This window comes from Marmota monax, unplaced genomic scaffold (assembly GCF_021218885.2).
Source record: "Marmota monax isolate L192 unplaced genomic scaffold, Marmota_monax_Labrador192_F-V1.1 WCK01_AAM20220418_F8-fsc00265, whole genome shotgun sequence".
Lineage (NCBI taxonomy): Eukaryota > Metazoa > Chordata > Mammalia > Rodentia > Sciuridae > Marmota > Marmota monax.
Window position 1 is genome coordinate 1523818 of NW_026694808.1, and position 20730 is coordinate 1544547.

General features: G+C 38.4%; 1 protein-coding gene across 7 annotated transcripts in view; it reads right to left on the minus strand.

Moving 5' to 3' along the window:
• Window positions 1-20730, minus strand: part of Ntrk2 (neurotrophic receptor tyrosine kinase 2) — a 362470-nt gene that overhangs the window by 325305 nt on the left and 16435 nt on the right. For all 7 annotated transcript variants that reach the window (XM_058573106.1, XM_058573107.1, XM_058573105.1 and 4 more), the window contains 3 exons: window positions 5993-6067; window positions 5807-5878; window positions 1448-1516 (listed from right to left, as the gene is read on the minus strand). In XM_058573106.1, the coding sequence (XP_058429089.1) occupies window positions 1448-1516; window positions 5807-5878; window positions 5993-6067 (216 nt within the window). The remainder of the gene's footprint in view (window positions 1-1447; window positions 1517-5806; window positions 5879-5992; window positions 6068-20730) is intronic.

The window sequence follows — 20730 nt, forward strand, 5'->3', positions numbered from 1 at the left end:
GGCAAAATCGTATTGTTATATTTTATGCATATACTAATATGTAACAATAAAACCCACCATTATGTTTAAACTATAATGCACCAATAAAAAATGTGGAAAAGAAAAAAAAGTGATCTTACAGAAGTAGTGTATAGAATAGTGGTTACCAGAGGCTGGGGAGGATAGTAGGGAGGGATAATAGAGACAGATTGGTAACTGGATACAAAACTAAAGCTAGATGGAAGGAATAAGTTTACTGTTCTATAGCACAGTAAGTAGATTACAGTCAACAATATTTCATTCATGTTTCATGAATGAAACATATCATCCATGTTTCAATACAGCTACAAGAAAATATTTTGAATGCTCCTAACACAAAGGATTGATAAATGTTTGAAATGACGGATGTGCTTATTACCCTGATCATTACATATTGTATACATGTATCAATACATAATTTGTACCCTAGAAATATGTACAATTATTATGTGTCAATTAAAGATATCTTCAAAAACAAAACATTAGGGCTTCAACTCCCTGAATTCAATTTATTCCAAATAATTGTCAATTGCCAAGATTTTTGCCATGTAGCCCCCATTCCTATCTATCAACACTGTCTCTTCTCTAGTGGCATCTTCCAATCTGCACAAATTCCTCATGAGTAGGGATGGTTTCTCATAAAAATATTTCATGTTTCAGGCAATGCATAGTTTAAGCAAAAGCCACTTCCGATGCTTCAAAGGCCTTGCTTGTCCTTCCAGGCCTACATGTGCCACACAAAACCTGCGCCTCAGGGCTCTTTGGAGCATCTAACACAGAGGAATGGCAACAGTTCACAGTTGCTTCACAGTGATAACACCAAGCATTGAGCATACTTGAAATGCTGGTCATTAGTCATCAACATATTTAAATGTTTCTCCTATCATTTTACAGCAGAGGAAATTGGGACATGAGGATAAATACTGAATGCAGTGTCAGACCTAGAAGCAAATCTCACAATGACAGGTGGGAAGGGAGGACATCTCCTCCTCCAACATTCCCTACACCTGAGCTGGCCCTGAAGGACAGAAGCTGAGAGAGTTTTGCCCACTGTCATTTCCTCTTTGATGAGGGTGCTTTATTTTAGGGCCTGCCTGTAACAAGAACCAAAAATGCTCTGAGATACAAACAGCCATTTAATGCAAAGCCTCCTGTTTTTTTTTTTTCCATTCTTTCCTATATTAGACAATATTTTGGAAAAATAACCTTCAAGCTCTTCATAAATGATACATTACTATTAAGATTTTTATTTTTTAATTATAAATCATGTTTTCAGAAGGATAAAAGAACAAGAAGCCAAAACTCAAGAAATAATTTTTCAAGTCTTTTGATATAAATTTAGTCTTGCAATCTTGCTCTCTTAAAAAAAATACTTAATTATCCCTTTCTTTGAAAAATTTCCCCCAAATGCCACACACTCATTACTTACAGCTCAGACAAGTCAAGGTGACGGAAATGTTTCCTAGACAAACTCGTCAGTTTATTTCGGGTAAAATTGCTGAAAGGAATCAAAAACATTAAATGTGAGTTTAAAATGCTACATCTTAGGAACAATGTATTCAAGTAGAGATTTTGTTTTCAAAATATAATTTTATTTGATCTTAGTACATGTCTTACTTAGATCCAATCATCTCTCTCTCTCTCTTAGAGTGATAGCTCTGTTTTTACCCTGCTCCTCCTACAGTTCCTGTTTACTGGGAAGAAGAAGAGTATATATTTTCTGTTTCCAATATCTTTCTTTTTTCTTTTTTTACAGAAAAGCTTATTTTTCATATTTTTATTCAGAAAATAAGTTATATACCTTGTAGAGAGCCTGACCTCTTGAGCAATTAATAGGAAGATATGTAAAATAAAATAAGATTTAAAACTACCAGCTCACTAGGGGGAAAAGATACTTTAAAACTAAAGAGTATCATGAATATTTTGAAGTTACATGACACACAAAGCTCTGAATCCGTGCTTAATGAAATTTCAGATGACTTTAGGAAAAGAACACACATTCTGATTGATAAATTCTGCTGGGACTTTTTATATATGACTGAGACAAGTGAATAAATCCATAATGAGAACAATGAAAAATCAAAAAATAAAGAATACATCAGATTTCATCTTGAACTAATCCAGCAACATAACCAACATGAGATCTGGACCAAACAGACAATGAAAGATGGTATATCTATGGTTAAAAAAAGAATAATGAATTTCTTGGCATGTTCCAAATATGTCATTTTATTCAGTGGATGGGAGTTTCCAATAATCAGTGCCATGAGACCGTGGAGTCAATTTCCCAGACATAATCCTGGCAACTGGTTCACTCTGTAAAAATCTATTTATTGCTAGAAGTTATGTAAAGTGTGTCCAATTCTTGGGCCTCGAGACATATGTTTAATAAGTGATATAAATGTAAACAAGCATCAACTTTTATTTAAAAAAAAAAAAGCAGCCAAGACCTGGACCAACCAGAAGAAATCATAAGGCTTTTAAAGTCTTCTTCCTACTGAGGAAAGCAAGGGTTGGGCTGAGCATCAGATAAAATGTAAGATCTGAGGGTGACTGTAGTCCTGGCCCCTTACCTGAGGCCAGTCTGTTGTGCCAGCCTGATGAAATCATGGGGTGGAAGTGTCCTGGTGTGTCTGACCGGCCCTCTTTAGAGAGGGATTAAAGCCCAGGTGGTAATGCATGAGCTACAGCTAGTTGGTTAATGAATAAAGAACATGCCTCGTTAGTGGCTCATAATTCAAGTCTGTGTATGTCCATTCCTTGTAGAATTCTCTTTAAGATCTCTACCCATCCAAACCCCTACCTACTCAGGACACCCTCCTTCCTTCTACACTTGCATCTTCTCTCTTCACACTGAGTGTAAAGTGCTCACCCACATGAAGTTGTAAAATGTGCCCACATAAATCTTTTCTTTTCGGAGCATGAATTAAGAATGGGTTTCACTGAAAAGTCAATCCTCCTGTCTTTCCCACAGTCTATAAGGCACAAACACTTTTATCTGAGAGGGAAAAAAAATCACCAAAACGCCCCGCTCTTTCCATCCAAAAAAAAAAAAAAAAAAAGAAAAGAGAAAAAAATTATACAGGTTCTCTCTGTCAGCTAGTAAACCTCCCGCACTGGAAGCAGATGCCTGTGTCAGGCTGCCAGCAGCACAGTGCAGAGCCGGGTTACGGGCCAAAGAACAAGATGAGTTTTATGAACCATACTTATTATTGGGGCCAAAAGCCAAAAAAGTGGAAGAAGGAAAGAAAAAAAAAATCAACAATCCTCTTACTGTTTGATTATAGAACTTTGCTAAGGAGCTAATTAGCACCTCTGCAAAGCCCCTTGGAAAATACAAATACTAGCTTTTCTCACAGTCCTTGGATTGATTCTTAGGGGCTAGGCAGGAATGAAAGGCGCCAAGAAATACGCTCAGTGACCAGTAACTGGGGCTCTGAACAGTCACCACATGATGCTAGAATGGCCAGGGAAGGGAGCAAAGTGGTGAAAGCAAAGAAGAAAATCCAACTGGAATTTTCCTAAAACCCAAAGTGAAATAGACTGGTCTTGTACACATTTTTATATTGTCAGGGAGACTCAGAGAAATAATCAGTATATTCCACAAATAGAGAAACAACTGTTAACGCACATTTCTTCATTAGCTCCTTGCACCCCACTGTGTTGACAACTGAAGTAAGAGAGTAATTTAAATCAAGGGAAGAGCTGGTTCCAGAGTCTTCAGTCATAAGCAGAGTTTGGGACTCAGGTCCAGAAAGGCAGACACCTGACCTGATTCCTCCCTCCTCAAAAGCAAACAAACGTCTATATTTAATTTCATAGTTTGGTGAATAAGATCTTCTTTCATGGTGTGAATATATGAAGCTTACTGACATCTGATCACTTCTTCATAATTGCCCAAAAACCTGCCTAATCTCACTCCATCTTGCTACTTGACCATAACTACAAATATCAGTAGAGCATTTGCACTTGGCTTCTCAACTGTCGTAAGTAAACTATATGAAACACATACATGTTTTTAGTTTTCTATTTTCAAATGATACTACTATAAGCTGTACCTAGAACATTTTTAAAATTATTCTACTATATATCAACATAAAAAAATACACAAGGTCTATTAATAAACTGCAATTAACCAGAGCCCACTGCTCAATCACAACATTAGGTGGTGTGATAAAACAGCCAGTAAAATGTGATTGTTGAGTAATTTGGGTCTAAGGTCAGCTGTAATGAAAATACCAGAACTTAACCACTGAGGTCATTAATTACATTAAAGTGATTGCATTAGAGCATTTTGCCTTTTTCTTCTATCCAACTTCTCTCTTGTTTATGCTACCAAGGCCTACGCAGACATCAGATTTGTACAAGCAAACTGACTAGAGACGAAGCCAAAAAACATTTAAATGAAATGTGTTAATAAAGTTCCTTAGAGTTTTATTATGTTTGTGCAGAATGTTTTATATCTTAACTGCCCAGACTATTTTTTAAAGTGACTTCACCATTATTACCACCTATAAAAAAGGAAATCATGATATTGGCTTTACGAAATTAAGATTTTCCCATGATATCAACAAATCTCCATAGAGTATCCAAGCAATCTGCTCTGAGAGAATTTCTTTTATAACTGGCATGGAAATAAGTCAGGGAACTGTTCTTCCCAAGAATAGAAAGAGGACAAATGTTATGAGAAGAGCTGATTCTCTAATTACATGGATGGCACAAATTTTATTTTCTGTACTTTTTTATTATAAGAACATGGAGAAGGGTTAGCCCTCAAGTCATAATTCTGCCACCCGGGCAAGTCCTAGAACCTCCTCAGACTGATCAGGCCTGTGAAATGGAAATTTCTAAAAATCTTCCCTATGAATTCTCAAAAAAAAAAAAATCAAGTGAGATAACATGGGTAAGAACTCTACAGACACAATGTAGACTCTGAGACATATAAAGTATCACTGTACAGGGGACTTGGTCTGCAAAACAAAACCAGTGAATGCACACAGCAATCTGCTGGTAGAAGCTCCCTCTGGAAACTCAGGAAATAGGGATACCAATCTGAACTTAGTTATGCATAGACATTCTCTACTTGAGTGACCATTTAATGAAAAAATTTCTCAGGAAGGCCACATCTTATTACCTTAAATGCTACCTAGAAGATTTTGGAGCAAACAATATTAATAACTGATTTTCCATAGTTCCATTTGACCTCAGTTGACAAGGCACCCATGATTCAGGGGAAAACATTTCCTACAGTTAATAAATGTCTGAATCTTTTGCACATCCCAGGATTGATTTTTTTTCCTCCACTTGTATCAATCCACAATAGACAGTATTGAGAAAATGAAGGTTCAAAAGAAGACCTATTATTGGAGTGGGGGAAGCATTAGTAATTTTTAGTTCCCTAAAAAAGGCCAAAGCCACGTCAGCTTCTTTCAGTTCCACCAGTTTGATGTCTTCCAGGGAGCATGTCTTGATTCCAGGGAAAATAATCAAGGACTCTGTACAAGGACATAGTTTTCACATCAGACTCCTTGCTGTTGGCCTATTGCTCTGTCCAAGATGGAAATGGCCCAGGAATTCATGAAAGGGAATAAACAGGCTGTTCTAAGTACCCCTCTGAAGCCATTCAGAAATCAAACAAACTCAAAGCTAATGTTTCTAAGCTATTATCACAGCTACACTAACTTTTGAAAAAAGGAGGTGTAAGGTTGGAAAAGAAGGAAAATAAACAGAAGGGTAAAATACTGAATAAATTGGGTCCTGGGAAGCAAAAGAATCAATATCTACTTACATGTGCTGCAGGTTGCTGTTCTTCAGAAATGCTTTATAAGCCACAAATTTTAATCCAGAATCCACAATTGTCCTATGAAAACACATAATTTCAGGAATATTAGAACTAACCAGCAAACTCCTTGCTTACCACAGTGGAGTACAAGAAAAATCTATGAGATAATGTACGCAAGTCCTGAGTACTCACAGATTTTTTAGTCCCACGTAAGCTTCAACATCATCTTCATTGATGATTTCTAACCTTTTCTGATTTGCAATAAAACTGCAACAAAGTGGAGAGGGAATACCATTGAGTCAGAATGCAGAAAATAACAAGAAAGGATATATAACTTTCATCCAACCTCACCAAGGTGCACAAGGTGATGTCTCTGTACCTACTCTAGCACTACACACACACACACACACACACACACACACACACACACACAGCAAGGAGAGCAAAATGGTCAATCTTATTGAAAAGGAACTATGACTGGCCAGGTTTCATGGTCAGTGACCAGTTCAACATATTTCGATTTTTTTCCTTTTCATCACTTTTCCCTCCCTTTTCAGAGTATCACCAGTGTACAGAGGTGAAACTTTCTTGAAAAATGCATCTACCACCCCTCACATGGGTTCCACACTCATGGTGACAGCCACAGGTATGCTGGTTTCCTCACATTCAAGGGAAAATCATATTTTTCTTAACATTCTAAGAAACAGTCACTTCCTCCTTTGACCTCCTGGAACACTGGAATGCATTTCTCCTTCCCACTTCATCCCTCCCTCCCCTTCTCCCCACCTGCTTTTCCTGGCCCAGCCTCCTCTTCTTCTGCCCTTGTCAGTAACACATTAATTTTTCCTTTGCTGAACCACATGTCACAAACCCTGCATGGCCCTTAGGAACCCACATCACCTCCTCAGACTCCAAATACTCAAATATAGGGGATTAATGACTCTGGCTGATAGTGAACTCTAGACCCTTGGCCATGATGACTGGCTTAGAAGTGTTCATGAGACCTCAATTAGATCCAAGAATGACACAGATCTGGGGCTTCCAGTGTAATTTTCTGCCACAAGGAAAGAGATAGTCCAAGAACGAAGTCACCATGTATAAGAAAAGAAAGCTAATGAGATACAATGAGAGACAGAATTCTGAAAATACTACTTGAGCCTCTGGATCCAGCCATATAAAGAGAGACATCACTAACCTAAAGTCTGATCTGGATTTATGTCACTTGCAATCAATAAAGTCCCAAGTAGTAGGAACATAGCTAGAGAAACTACCATACTGAGCCAGGGGCTGTGGCACATACCTATAATCCCAGTGGCTCAGGAAGCTTAGGCAGGAGGATTGTGAGTTCAAAACCAGCCTCAGGAACTTAGGCCCCAAGCAACTCACTGAGACTCTATTTCTCAATAAAATACAAAAAGGGGACTGGGGATGTGGCTCAGTGGTTAAGTGCTTCTGGATTCAGTACCCAATACAAAAAAAAAAAGACCTCTACTATCCTGGAATTGCCATACTCTAACTTGTACTACAGTTATTCAAGTATGTGTTTCTATTTACTTTTCCTAGATCACGCTATATTTGAAAATAGAACTGTGTTTATAGTTCTTAATATGCACCACAGTACCTAACTTAGTCCTTATACAAGGACGGATGGATGGGTGGGTGGATGAGAGGAAGGAAGATAGAAGGTTGGACAGATGGATGGGTAGGTGGGTCAATGGACAGAAGACTGGATGAATGGATATACAGGTAGGCAGACATATAATCCTTGGAGTTACAAAGTACTGCAAGAATTATTTGAAAATATTTAAGATACATAACATATTAAGACACTGAAAACAAATATATATCCCTGATGTTAATTAGGTAAAACGAAAAAACATTAAACAATGATAGAGAATACCCATCTATAGGTTCCTTCTACCCAGTGAGGGAAAGAAACGGATGAAGGTATACTGCAAGCGTTTCGGCAAATATAAAAAAAAATAAAAACAGATAAATTTTCTGAGGGTATAAATTTCACCAAAGAGAAATAACTTTAAAATGATCCACACAAACATTGTCTCATCACATAAAAAAGCAGCCTCCAAGATAGAAAGGCATCTTCCTTTCAAAGATCATGGTTCTCCTCGACACTCAGGGCCTATCATGCCATAAATGTGCAAGAAGGAAGCCAGTAACATAAATAACAGACAATTCCCTTCTCTCCTTCCACCAGATTCAGAAGAAGAAAATATTTTGAGATTTCAGTTAAATGCTCACTTTACAACATCAAGTATTTATGAAGTGTTTCAAAAGCATCACAGTTTAGAGACATTTTTCCAAGACTTTCATTGCACTAATATTTTCAATAGAGACCACAGTGACCTCACTCTTCTAAATTATCTCATAATAAGCACTGCATTACAAAAAGTCATAAATAATTTTAACACTTTTTTCATGTCACTGGCAGCAGAAAAGATAGAAAATGTAGGCAAGGTTTCCTTTAGGGTTACCAGCAGGACTTCCAGATAAACCTATCCTCTCCTTGCAGCAGAGTTGGCTTGGTACCTGTCATTGCTCTGAAGTCACATGGAGAGTTCTGCATCTGTCTTTACCGGGATCATCACTGTATCCCCCATGATTTTGACAAGCACCTGACACTCAATAGGTACTTAACCAAAGCCTATGAAACAAAGCACTTGTCTTTTTCTTTTCATTATTTATTCCCTTTACTTTATTTTTTATTTTATTCAACCATGTATTTAACTTGTAAACTTCCTAGTCATATTCAATAAAGTGCAATGAGCTAACAGATATAAGAGAAAGAAAACCAGGAGCAGAGACATCAATGGGGCCAGAAATTAGGTTTAAAAATACATATACTCATTAGGAAAGGGCCAGATTTTTAATTCTAAGCTTTCTGGTCACCAAAATGCAAGAAAAGAGGAGCAAAAATTTTGTATAATTTCATAATATTCATGAAGAGGAAAATTAAGCAAAGCACAACTGTTCTTGGATTTAAGACCAGACAGGAGATTTTGTTGAAAGCCATCAAAAGAACCGTGTGAAATTATGAAAAATGGTCTTCTACTGGGGAAGAAGGAATGCCCTGGGTAAATTTTTTTTCCTGGCAATATGGAAACCAAGAGAAGAGCTGGATGTAAAGATTGGCAAGCGCTCCTTCAGCAGTAAATTCCAAGGATGCCCCCTGTAAGTTACCATCTGTGGAGATGTCCAGTCTAGCTGCTAGCTATAAATCGCTCATGAAACCTGCCACTAAAAGCCATCACTAACTAAGGAATTTTAAGGTTAGAAAGGAAACCAGCGAAGTTAATTACAGGCCATCCACAGAGGGGAAAACCTCAATGGCCGAGAAAATGTGAAAAACTGCTCATCTCAAAAGGAATATGAAATGCAAATGAAAATAATGACATTCCATTCCTCTCCCGCTGCAGTGACAAAATGTTTACCATCTGACAATATAAACTTATAAAGCCGGGTGTCTCTTACATTATTGGAGGCAGTGTAAATGGGTTTAACCACTTTGAAGAGCACTTATCACTATCCTGGAAAATTATAAAGCAGAACCCTCTGTGGCCCAGCATTTCCATGTCTAATTATTCCCAGAAAGAAATTCTCACACATGAACACAAGAGGACAGATGGAAGAATATTCACTGTAAGACAGTCAACAGACTAATCAAAAGCCAGAAACAACCCCAGTATCCATCTACCAAGAAACGAAATTTTAAAAAATAAGGTATGGTAAAAATATATATTAAACTCAAACCAAATTTATATTTTTAGCAGAAAGAGATCTCCATGTTAAGTGGGAAAGAAAATAAGCAAAATTGCATACAAATATACACATACAACATGAAACAAATTATTTGAAAGTATAAAAATACACAAAAGCAATACCACGTAATCAAGTACATGTAAAGGATAAAAGTGATTGCAGGAGAGATTAGCTGGGGAAAAGAGAATAGTTATAAAATAAAGACACTTATAACTTTAAGCAACTTATTTTATTAAATTTTTGACCTATTTATTTTATCAGAAAAGATTTGCAAGAGGAAAAACAAAATGTTAAGGCTTCACTCTGAATATAAGTACATGAAGTCGTACCATGCTTTTTGGAATATTTTTTTAATTTATGAAGAAAAGGGGAAGGAAAGAAGAAGAGGGAAGGATGGAGGGAGAAAAGATGAGTGAGATAGAAAGAAAAGGAGGGGAGTAGCAAAAGAAAGAGAAATGGAGACAGCCATACAAGCGAAATAATGCAGGAAAGCTGGACCCAGCGGACCAACACACCTGCTTTCAGTTCCTGGTACTGTAGACCATTCACAAGACTAACAGGACAGCCTCCTGCTTCCTGCCCCAGAGCCTCTGGACAGAAACAGAAGAGGAAGGTACATACTGCACTGCCCCCTCCTGGTGACTTCCACCTGCCTCCAGGGGATCCTGGTAACACTAGGCCTTTCTGGCTCTTTCATCTCAGCCAAAGGTCCATCAGCAGATTTCCCCCAGAAAAACCATTCCCCATCACTCCTATCACCATGCTGTGGAACTCTGAGAGCTCAGCTTAATAAAACATATCTCCAAAAAGGATTTAATTTCCCAAGAAAGCTGAAGGAAAGACTGGCATTTTGGCCTGGGTCCATCTCAGGAGCTTTCTTTCCATGACGACCTCTGGCTCCTCTGACCTTTGCCCAGGGTTCTAGAACACTTAGACCCCTGAGGTTTTCATGCACAGACTCTCTGACCTAGGCTTACCCCAGAGGAATCCCACAGGAAGTCACCATCCTCTAACCTGTAGAGATTGACTTCATTCTTTTTAAGGCGAGTTAACAGCGTTTAAATCATGACAAAAAGACTTGGTGGTTTGGGATTTTTGAAATTTAATACCCCTTAAGAATATCTCTCACATACCTCTTTGAACCCCCCAGGACCTCTGACCCTTCTCCTACCCACTGGAAATCTGTTAGGAATTACTGTTGGCCGCCAGCATCCTATGTTGTCCAAACATACCTTCCTCCTTCCTCAAGTCCATATATTGGATGTCGGCAAGGACTTCATATCATGAAAGTTACTTTTACAGCCTTTTCCCCCGTGTATTTACTACACCCCCAAACTATTATCTACTGCCCTAAAAGTTGGATCTCATATGTTAGGGATACCTCAATGTGCTCACCCACATCTATCCTGACACTCCACCCAAATCTAACCTGAAATATCACTTAAGTGACTGGTAGGTGACACCAAAAGCTTTTTCCAATCAAAACATGAATTGACAAGAACTTTTTTTTTTTAGCATTTAGAACTTCTTAAAACTTATAATTAAGAATTAGAGGGAAGTGAGGTGCTCTTTGTATCCACAATTTTACTTTTCTATTAACCTAACAAACCAGCTGAACTGTTAACTTCTCAACTGTAAAGGTCCAATTTGTTTCACAGCATCTTTAGTTCCCAGCAAAGCCAGTGTCCATAGAATGTCTGCACTCACAGACGTACTGACGTACTTGAGTTTTATAACATAACCCCACTGGGGAAAACCAAACACATACACAGATGCATGAAAAATATGCAATAACACTAAATGAAGATTGTGATCATACAACAACTTCATCTATTGTGTAGAAAGCAAGGAAACAAAGTAAATACAATTACAGAGGAAGATGGAGAACCAATTTGGAAAGCAAAATTTATCCAAACTAAAAGTGAATTTAGATTACAAGCATACAACAGATTCAAATCAATTACTTTTTCTTTATGTTAAAAACCAATTGTTCTTGGCAGATGGGCATTTATTTGCCTCAGAATCCATCAGTCTCAGGGATTTAATATTAGAAACGGACTCTAGAGATCTTCAGATTCAGTGGCTCTGGATCTTGAAGAACAATGGATGCTGTCAGGGAAACAATGCCCATTCCACAGTGTTTGAAGAGCCAAAGAAGAAAAGGTTCCTAACAGAGATGCAAGTATCTGTACTGTGCAGGCAAAATGGAAGAAGCTACAAAATATGATTGAAAAACAAATCAGATAGACACACACATGACTGGGCAGGTCAGTGAAGGTTTAAATGGGGAAAAGATATTGATATCAAGCCTTGAAAGTTGACAGATGAAGAATCTGAACATAAGCAAAGTTCACAGTACATGTCATCTTGTTTTGCATTGTCACCAAAGCTTCTCCATTCTCAACTTGACATTCAAGACCTTTACTAAGACATTTTCCTGGGAGTAAAGAATTTCCTCTCCTTGGGCTTAACAAAAAGATGGCTTTGGGGGAAAGAAAAGAGGTTCTTTTAGAAAAAAATTCACAGAAACATTTCTGAATTACAGATTTCCTGGAAAGGGTCCTCAATACATTTTAAGAGATTTCACATTTGCTTTAACAAGCTATCAAATAATTCCTCTACATAATCTTCCCAAGCAACAAAGAATTGTTCCAATACATCTTTTCTTCATGTACAGCAATATTACTCAAAAATAAAGTTTCCCCTTAGCTTTGACTTATTACCTGAACTGTACTTTAAAAATACGTCAAAACAAAATGAAAACATCCGTGAATATCGCAAACAGTGACTCTTCAAATGTAATTACTTTCTGCTATCCCAGCCACCCACACCCCACCACCAAATACAGAGAGAGATTTGATATAAGTAGATACACCTCAAATGCCATGTGTGATTGTAATATGTCCCCAAGCTTAGAACCAGGAGTTGAAGCACTTCAACTATGATAGGATTCTCTCTTCCATAAAATTTCTTTCATAGGGAATACAACAATCCATTTTTTTTTAAATCCCTTTGTTCCCTAGGTCCACAGCTAGGCAGCTTCAGTTTCTCAACAACAACAAAAATCAATCAATCAGTCAATAAATAAATAAAAGCTGAGAAACAATGTAGTATCTGTGGGGACATGAACGGAAAGAGTATTGCTATGGTTTGGATGTGAGGTGTCACACAAAAGCTCCCATGTTAATGCAGGACTGCTCAGGAGTAAAATGATCATGGATTATGAGAACTGTAACCTAGTCAGTGGATTCATCCGCTGGTTTGATGGTTCATAATTTGAATGAACTAACTGGGTGGTAACTGTAAGCAAGTAGGGCATGCCTAGAGGAAGTTAGGCCACTGGAGGTGTGCCTCTGGGGTTATTATTTCCTCCTTGGTGCCTCCCTTGCGCATGTTCTCCTTTTCTCTCTTTCTCCCCCACTCCCCCACCCGCTTCTTGGCTGCCGGAGCTGAGCAGTTTTTCCTCCACTACACCCTTCCACCATCATGATGTTCTGCCTCCCCTCAGGCCCAGAGTAATGGAGTTGGCCAACCACAGAATGAATCTCTTAAACTTTGAGCCAAAATAAAGTTTTTCTCCTCTGAGCTGTTCTTGTCAGGTATTTTGGTGATAGCAATAGAAGACTGACTAACACAAATACCAAATAAACATTCAAACTATGAATCTGAATGGCCTACACTAGTATGCTATTAAGCACCTGCACTTCCAGCTTCATTTTGGCCTTGAACTTAGACGTAGCACAAGAAACATGCTTTCTGTGGAGTAAAAATGTCACCAAGACAATGCTGTGAATGCTTCTTCTTCTTCTTCTTCTTTTTTTTTTTTGACAATGCCAGATCACTTCCCCAAGGTCACATACCTGTCAAATCAGAATTTGTGCCTAGATTTACTTGCCTCTTAAGTCTGAGCTCTATACCAAATCGCAAAGACTGTGGGCTTCTAAGTCTAGCACCTTCAGTAAGGAGTCATTTCCAGAATTTCTGCATAATGGATATTCACAAATAATCACAGCCTAACAACAACTGGTAAGGAAAAGGATACTTTTTAGGATAATGTCCTGTATTTTATCTACATAGAATTATAATAGGAAATAAGAAATAGTCACAACCTTACACAATGTCAATCTCTGAGAACTGAAGCTTCCGAGAACAGTCCAAAAGCCCTGGGCATTTAAGTATTCAAGAGCCTGGAGAATAAATGGTACAGTACGAAGGAGAACTAGTTTCACCTCTTACTAGGCCCTGTGCCTCAACTGCTTTGTCTGTAAAATAGGATAATAATAGGAACTGCTTCATGAGGTTGTCAGAAAAACAAGAAAATTGGTCCACATCTGAACACTTCAAATGATGGTGGTTGTTATTTAAAAGGAACAGAAGACGACATTCAAGACTTGACCTGGTTACTAAGTAGATGGTAAACCTAATCTCACTTGGCTGTCAGTGCCCACATCTGGACTTGATAATGTCAACATTTCTCTTTAATATACAAATTATAAGAAAAATTCCCCAGAATATTATGAATAAAAAACTTACACTCTGTATTTTTCTCTGAAAGTTTATAGCATCATTCTTATCTGTCTCTACTAACAAGGAGAGTTCCAACAAGCAACACCACAACTAACAATCAGAAAAACTAATTATGGAAAAAACAATACTCAAGATCTTCAAAAAACACCTTCGTCTTCCTCAGGACAATATAAATAATTTGACTGATTAGCATTTTCTCCCATGCAGATTTAAGACTTGAGCTGGGCACAGTGGTGCACACCTGTAATCCCAGGGGCTTGGGAGACTGAGGCAGGAGGAACTCAAGTTCAAAGCCAGCCTCAGCAAAAGTGAGGTGCTAAGCAACAGTGAGATCCTGTCTCTAAATAAAATATAAAATAGGGCCGGGGCTGGGGCTCAGTGGTCGAGTGCCTCTGAGTTCAATCCCTGGTACTGACCCCCGCCACCTGACACTGAATAAAACAAACAAACAAAAAAAGATTGGAAACCAGTCCAAAAATAGTGTGATGGATAGATTTTATAACCAGAGTACCCAAAAGTCACAGCAAGCAGCACATGGTCCAGACACTGTCAACACAGCATGTTTTTCTTATGGTACTCATTAACATTTAAAATTGGAAATTTTTCACATTTTAAATATCTGAATTTTCATGTTCTCTTTTTTAAAAAAGTCTACTACAGCGAACCAATATTTTTTTTTTTTTTCCTGGCAACCATCAGTAGGAGCTCAGTAGCACTACTGATAGGGGTTTGGAGAACTGGCCTTGGCTATTTCACTGGCTTGTGGAAAGATTTTATGACACCTGATTTAATTCTTGCTTGTAATTTCCTCTGAGACTTCAATGCTCCAACTATTCTTGTACATTGATAAGAGATGTATAGAGATCCCTAACACGAGTCTCATCAAATAAAATGACACAGAAACTACAAGGAAAAAAAAAAAACACTCAAAAAAAAAAGTGACTTCTATTTGTTCCTCTGCTTTTGAAAAGGAACAAAAACAGAGACATAACTAAAAAGAATTCCACGCTTAATACAGTGATGAATATAATCTCCAGGAGAAGACAAAAGTGGATGTTTTGGTGACAATTTTTTGGTTCCAAATAATTTACTTAACATCATTATATAGTTTATATTAGATCTCAAATCTTTTGATAGCTCACACTAACCTATCTCAGCAAATGGAAAGATTTTATGTACACAGGCAACATGACAAGGTTAAATTAAACCATTAAGAGCTTTAGGACAGAAGTGGTCCTAATACTGAGCTACCGTCAGGAATGTGGCTTAATACATATTGGGGGTTGGTGAAATCTAACATCAGTCAATCAGAAACCACCAGAAGCATACGTGAGCTCATTCAGTCACTTGGAGTATGCACTGCAGCTAATTCATCCTGGCAGGCTCAGGAGGACTGAAGGCACCACAGGAGCCTGAGGGAGCTTTTCCTATGGCCAGGGAAGCCTCCTGATCACACCTGCTCCTAACTGCTTCTAGGCCAAAATCATCTCTGCTGCTCTGTGGGGTGGCACTCTGGGGTCTCATTCATTTGTCCAAGTTCTGGGCAGTCACAGAGGTGCTTTCCCCACATGCATGGATCTGCATGCTGGGACCTCTGCAGCTCATCTTCGTACTCGAGCAGGGTGGCTTCCACCTGGATGAGCACGTAGGCTGGGCTGCTCAGTCTTTGTACAAAGATGTCAGCCCTACCATCTGCTTGTCTGGTTTGAAAAGGGAATAGCCAGATCTACCTTAACCAGCAAAAGAGACAAAAAACTTCCAGGCTCTGGTCAGAAGAGATAACCTCAGATCATCTACTTCTATCAAAGCCTAGTTCAGCAAAGGACACGTGGGGATAGGAGCCTGAGATCCTGTGCTGAATCCATTCACAACTGGTAATGGGAGGTTAAACTCTGGGACCACTTTGGACTTCTCACAGAATTGATGTCCTTGTCACTTCCCTCAGTCCTTACTGCCTCTTTCAGAAAGAAGAAAATAAAATCTACTTCTGCATTTTTCATAAAAGCTGTGAACTGCATCACTCATTGTCCCTGCAAAAGAAATTCCTTTCAGTGCCTAGTGCCAGACAAAGCTGGGTTCCTGTGGAATTAGTAGGCATTCTCCTTCCTAATAATGAGTTTCTCTTTTTGCTGCCAGGAAGTTGAAGACAAATGTTGGGTTCAGTTACAGCAACTATGTCAACCATTAAGGGTAGCTGGAGTTCTGATCTTCTTTTCTATTCCTTATTCCCTCTCATTTTTACCCTGTTAACCTTTTTATATAAATTGGTTATCTTCAATTATTCAAATACTAATGACAAATTGTCACATTTCTAATATTCATTCAATAAAAATTAAATAGTCATTACATATAATATGCTGAGTTGATAGAATGACCTTATGGTTATTTTTAAGAAATGGGTTAGCAAATAATTTTATCTATAATCTTCCTATTTTTATTTTATTTTTTACACTTTAGAATGAATGCTTATGAAAAAAATGAAACTCCAATCCAAAACATAAATTATCTGTTTTCTAAAAATGCCTTTTCCTCTTTCCCTGTTATTTCAGGCAAACCAATGTTCTATTTATGAGTCGTAAGGAAGAACTGCCAATGATTAGCCTGAGCTGTAAGAATTCTGAGAAGCATTCAAGTCAGCACAGATCACAACAGAATACAGTTTTGAAAGCTCTTGGCCTGCAGTCAGGCCAAATCATTCCATACAAAGAGAAATTTTGGAACTGATATTTCTGTTCCAGCTTCAGGATAGATCAAGCACGGCACAGAGAAAAACGAGCATCAGGCATAACATCAAGAAAGGAGAACAATTCAAGTGATAAAAGTTTAGGATTTATATGAAGGTCTGTTTTGATTTTGGCATGATTTTTCAGCCAGCATTTACAGGCAGTGGGAGTAAGAAAAGAGATATAATACAAAGGACACTTCCAATTTTATCTTCAGTGTTTCAGTTCTCAGGTTAACTTTTATCCATCTTTTTTAAAAATGTTACTGTATTTTCTATACCTTTATTTATTTATTTTTATGTGGCGCTGAGGATCCAACCCAGTGCCTCACACATGCTAGGCAAGTGCTCTACCCCGAGCTATAACCACAGCCCCAACTTTTGCCCATCTTTATCGAAGGCTACAGATTACTTTCTTTGGAGCTAAACTACAAAAATGCTAGTGGAAAGGAATCCCAAGTATAAGTGGTTGTGTAAGGCCACAATAAAGAGAGTTATTTTGCAGAAAGGAAGTGCGAATGCATCTAAAATTCCTAAACAAATCCCTTATAAAAACCTTTAACTGGGGCTGGGGACGTGGCTCAAGCAGTAGCGTGCTTGCCTGGCATGCACAGGGCGCTGGATTCAATCCTCAGCACCACATAAAAATAAAAAATAAAGATATTGTGTCCACCAAAAACTAAAAAATAAATATTAAAAAAAACCCTTTAACTAAAGGGACATGCCATCATTTAAAAAGACACATTTTTGAGGTATATGGAGCAGTCACATTCATGGAGAAAGTAGAAGAGTGTTTGCAGAGGCTGGGAGGAGCTGGTATAGGGAGTCAATGCTTAGAGTGTTCAGAGTTTCAGTTTTGCAAGATGAATAGCATTCTCAAGTTGAAAGGTGGTGACAGTAGCCCAGCATGTGAGCCTACTTAATGCCATTGAACCATTTTTAAATGGTTAAAATGGCAAATTTTATGTTTTGTGTATTTTTCCACAAATTTTTAAAAGAAAAAAATTGTATTTTCTAAAAGCCTTGCAACTAAAGAGTGAAAAACAGTTCTAAAAGGGGAAATGGAATACAAACTGATTACCTCCAGAGTCCAGAAGAACTGCTGGTAAACAACCTGACAAATGAAATGGACCAGGACTACTGAACACACCAAAATTGCAGAACAAAGGCTATGACCTGAATAATAGTGGCTAAATTTGACTCATGATTGCTCAGCACACAAATGGTCACTACCCCAATCAACTAAGCACACCAGGTCCTACCAGACAGGAGTAACATGTAAACAAGCCAAAGGGCACACAGGAGAGCCATGGGGTGCAGACCCCCTTTACACCTGTCCTCAACCACAACACCTGCTCAGTGCCAAGCACAAGGCACATTCTTTTGTTTTTCAGTTTTCCCCCAGCCTCTAAGAATCTGTCCTCCCTCAAAACATGCTTAGGGCAGACACAAAATGAAAACTAACAGTATAGTGCAAAGTGTGTCTCCTACCCTGCTACACACATTTCACATACATCAGCTCAATTTAACTGAAGAAATTCAAAGAGGAAGGCTTTCTTATTCCCCCTTTTTCCAGATAGGGAAGCTAAAGCCCAGAAGGCTTTGGTAACTCATCCAATGTAGGACAGGCCACCTACCGTACACTTCCTAAGGAAGCTCTTACCACAGGGATAACTCACCTACACAAACTCCCAAGAAAAACAGAAAAATAAATTGGTCAATCCACCTATGCATGTCAACTTATACTTGGGATTCCTTTCCACTAGCATTTTTGTAGTTTAGTTCCAAAGAAAGTAATCTGTAGCCTTCAATAAAGATGGCTAAAAGTTGGGGCTGTGGTTATAGCTTGGGGTAGACCAAATAAAGTCCCCTAGAGAGAGGGACCAGGCAGTGCAATGGAGGACCCATCTGGACATCCTGGCAACCCCCACTCCATGTTCTTAGGGTGCATAACGTGTGCATATCCTGATTCAAAAAACGATGATAGGCCAAAACGACCATGCCACAGAGGCCAGACTGATAAGGTGGAGGTCTATTCTAACTGGATCACAGAGCCCTAAGCACTACAGGCATGGGCCTAAGCACTTTGAAGGCTCTCACTCTGTACTCCTCCAGCAAGTTCCTCCACATAAGGCAAGGAAGTAGTGCAGAATGCTCCTACCTAGAGATCACACCCTCCCTTCTTGACCAGATACCCGGGATCCCTGAATTCCTGCTCCCAAACCCTGAGTCCCCTCCTACGGCCTGTGCAGGCCTTTCCTTTGTGTCTATCCTCCTAAGAGTATATATCATGCCATGGACATGCACATCATTAGGCATGCATGATGATTCGGGATAAAGGCAGAATCCAAGGTTGCCACCTGTGTTACTGTTAATGGAGTTCAGCTATGCAGTTTAAACTGTCCACATGACGGCATGTGAGGTCTCTTGAGTTATTAGGAAAGAGAAGGGTGAGACGATCCAGCTTGGAGGGCTTCTTTTGTACCCTTGAAATAAACTGCATAAAAGGCATAGAAGTAGAAGTTGACCTAAGTCTTATTACACAGAACCCAGAAAAGTGCCAGGTGAGAAGACATGCTCAAAACATATCTGTTGACTGATAAATGAATTAATGGAATTAATGCATCAATCAATCAATCAAACAAAGCACAAACAGTTCATATCTGCCATTTCACTTATCCATGAGAAAAGATGGCTTTTCCAACAAAATATCTGTCACCTCTAACTATACATGTATAGATATATCTAAAATGCAATGACTGGAGAATAAGGATCAAATAAATTCTAGAGTAGGCTGGGTAAGTAAAAGGCTCAATGATACCCTCAAGGCACCTGGAGTTCAACTACAGAAGACATTTTTATTGTTTTTTGAAAGAAAAATCCCCTGAAAGAATAAATAAACTAGTTAAGAAATTAAATACCAGAGGGCCACATAGAATTACCATGAAACCCATGATTCAACCCATAATAAGACTTCTCTCACTACAGTTAAACATTATATGTCAGTTCCATAATACCAATTCCTTTTTAAAAATTTGACTTTCAAAATACATATGAAACCTAAATCATTTTCACTTGTATGTCTATTATGAACATACTGCATTGTGTAAACATAAACAAACGGATGTTATTGATCTCAAGGGAGGATTATCTTTTTGGATTATTCAACACAATCTGTTCACCTATAGACTCCCTCACTCTATTTTTAAAAGCCTTACAATCTTGTAAGTCTATCAGTTGCTTTATGATCAGTTTTGCAAACAACTATCAAAATGTTTGAGATGCCTAATAGTGTTAATTATTATAAATATAAAGGAAGCCCCATGAAACATTCATAGGATAAGCCCAATGCAACTTTCATAGGATAAGCCCAATGCATTTTGACAGCAAAGGAACAAGAGTATAAGTATCAGATGGTACATTAAACCAGCAGCGACACACAATTTCTTTTACTCCTGATGTTTGCAGTTCTTTGAGAAAAATGAACAGCCTCTACCATCCATACTACAAGAAGGATAAATCACATCTGAAATCTCACTTCAGCATCGCTTTTTATGTGAAGCACTATAAATGCAGTCACAGGGAAAACTGCAATTGATCCACAAGGCTATCCATTATTGGCTATTATAGGACAGAAAAGGCACAAATCTTTCTCATTAGACCTATTTGTTTGTTGGAGATTGGATGTCCCCAGAATGATTCTTTTCCCTGGATTTATCTCTGTTGCTGCGCTAGCCTGTTCTGCATTTGTCTTTGTCTGTTTGCCTTCATCCTCCAACTCTTCTCTGTCCCTCCTTCCTGCAGGATACACAAGCCACCTGCCTTCTCAAGGCTTTGCCTTTTTTCATTTCCACATTGATTGCTTTCTTACGGTACATGAACAAACTCTGTGCATTTTAATTCT